The sequence below is a fragment of the Suricata suricatta genome, chromosome 12 (genome assembly GCF_006229205.1).
Source record: "Suricata suricatta isolate VVHF042 chromosome 12, meerkat_22Aug2017_6uvM2_HiC, whole genome shotgun sequence".
Taxonomy (NCBI): domain Eukaryota; kingdom Metazoa; phylum Chordata; class Mammalia; order Carnivora; family Herpestidae; genus Suricata; species Suricata suricatta.
In genome coordinates, this window is record NC_043711.1 from 1971895 (window position 1) to 1973794 (window position 1900).

The window sequence follows — 1900 nt, forward strand, 5'->3', positions numbered from 1 at the left end:
CCAGGAGGAGCAGATTCACCCACGACAGGGCGGCACCCAGAGCCCCCAGTCCACACGGGGCTCATCCACGGTCAGCTCAGCTGCTGTCCCCACGACCAAGGGGCCCAGCATGCGGGCTGGGCCCACTGTGCTTTGGCTTCTCTCCTTCCTCCAGAGCCCTGACCGCGGGCTTGCCCTCAGCCTGAGCCACACACAGCCCCCCCTGGGGACAGGGGGACAGGCTGGCCTCAGGGAGCCGCCGGTCGGCACCACACCTGCCCGTGCCTGCTGTCCTTCCTCCTCTGCTCCCTTTCACACGACTCTTGAGACACTTGTGCGTCTTGAGGTCACAGTGTCCTCCCTGTGGATGTGGCCCCTGCCCCTAGTGCCACAGTCCACTGCCCCCAGCCTTTGCAATCATTCTCCTCACTACCTGTCTCTCCTTATTCAGATTCTACTTTGACCAACTGTCCACCACCGTCCCCTTCCTTCCCAAACTGTGCCTGGGCCACCGTCCTCCCCACAGGCCCCTGACCTAGCTCCCCAACCGCCCCTGGTCAGAACTGGCACCGAGGTGCCCACCTGGGCAGAGAAACCTCTGAGCACTTGGAGCCCGTTCCTGTCCACACGCCTTCGGCCACTGCTCCCCCCCACACGCCTGTCTCTGCGTGACTGAAGGCGCTGGGGGAGGAGGGGTCTCCGAGCCCCGAGCCCCGTCTCCCCTGCAGCGGTCTTCGGAATGTTACAAACAAGACGACAGAGCCAAAATGGAGTCCCTCACATTAAACTCCTTGTCACCAAGCCAAGAGTTAACTTAATTGCAGTTTCGGCCTCTCCCAGAAATGGAATCTTAAAACCAGTCCATCAGGACCGACCTGGTGGTCCGCACCAGTGAGGTCGCCGGGCTGCCAGACCCCTGCCGTCCCCGAAGGGAAAGTGGCCTCCACCATCCGTCCACTTTTTGTCTAATTGAACTTCCTGTCCCCACTCCTGCCCGGGAGCCTTTCATTTTGTGCAGCTCCTCCGAGCTCCCGTGTATCCGCGAGAGGGCCTGCCGCCCGACTCGTGAATCACCGAATAAAGCCAATTACTCAGCTGAATTTTTTTAGCAGGAACGACGTGTCCCTAACCAAGTACGGATCTGATTTTAGGTCAGGTGGGGGCAGGGGTCTCCCACCTCAGCCACCCCCAACTCGCCCCCGAGCCCTTGGCCGCCGGCGCTGGGGTCCTCCCACCCTCGCTTCGGACCCCCACCCAAGGTCGACCCAGGTGGGGACCAGGAAGAGGAGAAAGGGACAGGATGCGGCAGCTCCACTCCCGGCCGAGGGCACACACTCGGATCAGGACCCCCCCAGGGGCGGTGCCACCTGGGCCGGGGCCCTCTCCGGCCAGTTCCGGCCGGTTCGAACCAGCCCCTTGGGGCTCCGCCCGAACCCGCGCACTCACCATCTCGCAGCCCGCTCCGCACGGTCACGGCGTCCAGGCAGCGGCGGTACGACCCGGGCCGTGGGACCGAGGAAGACGCCGCGCGACGCAGGTGCGCTCCGCCGCAGGGCAGCAGGGCAGCGAGGGACTCGCCTCCGGAGCGCGCCCGCCCCCCGCCCTGATTGGACCGCGATCCGGACCCTTGCGTCCTGATTGGCTCCTCTTCCGGCCCCCGCCCCCTCAGAGCCCGGGACTGCGGTTTCCCACCCACAGTGCCTTGGCGCCTCCGCACCGCCCCTGCAGCCCCTGATTGGACAGTCCCCTCAGACCCTGCCCCCTGCGTCCTGAGTGACAGGGCGTTCGGACACACGTGGCTGACCAGCTTGGGCCCCGAGCGGAGACCGCTCCCAGCGGTTGGACCTCCGGTGGCACCTGCAGCTCGGCCACCTTTCCTCCCTGCGTTTTCCTCCTAGACCGGGATGATCCTGACTCAATT

The 1900-nt window shown here is 65.1% G+C and overlaps 1 protein-coding gene across 1 annotated transcript in view; it reads right to left on the minus strand.

Moving 5' to 3' along the window:
- Nucleotides 1–1510, minus strand: part of LOC115274625 (zinc finger protein 77-like) — a 13973-nt gene extending 12463 nt beyond the window's left edge. The window contains exon 1 of the mRNA XM_029918030.1: nt 1426–1510. Coding sequence (XP_029773890.1) covers nt 1426–1428 — 3 coding nt within the window. The 5' untranslated portion in view covers nt 1429–1510. The remainder of the gene's footprint in view (nt 1–1425) is intronic.
- Between the last annotated feature and the right edge of the window lie 390 nt (nt 1511–1900).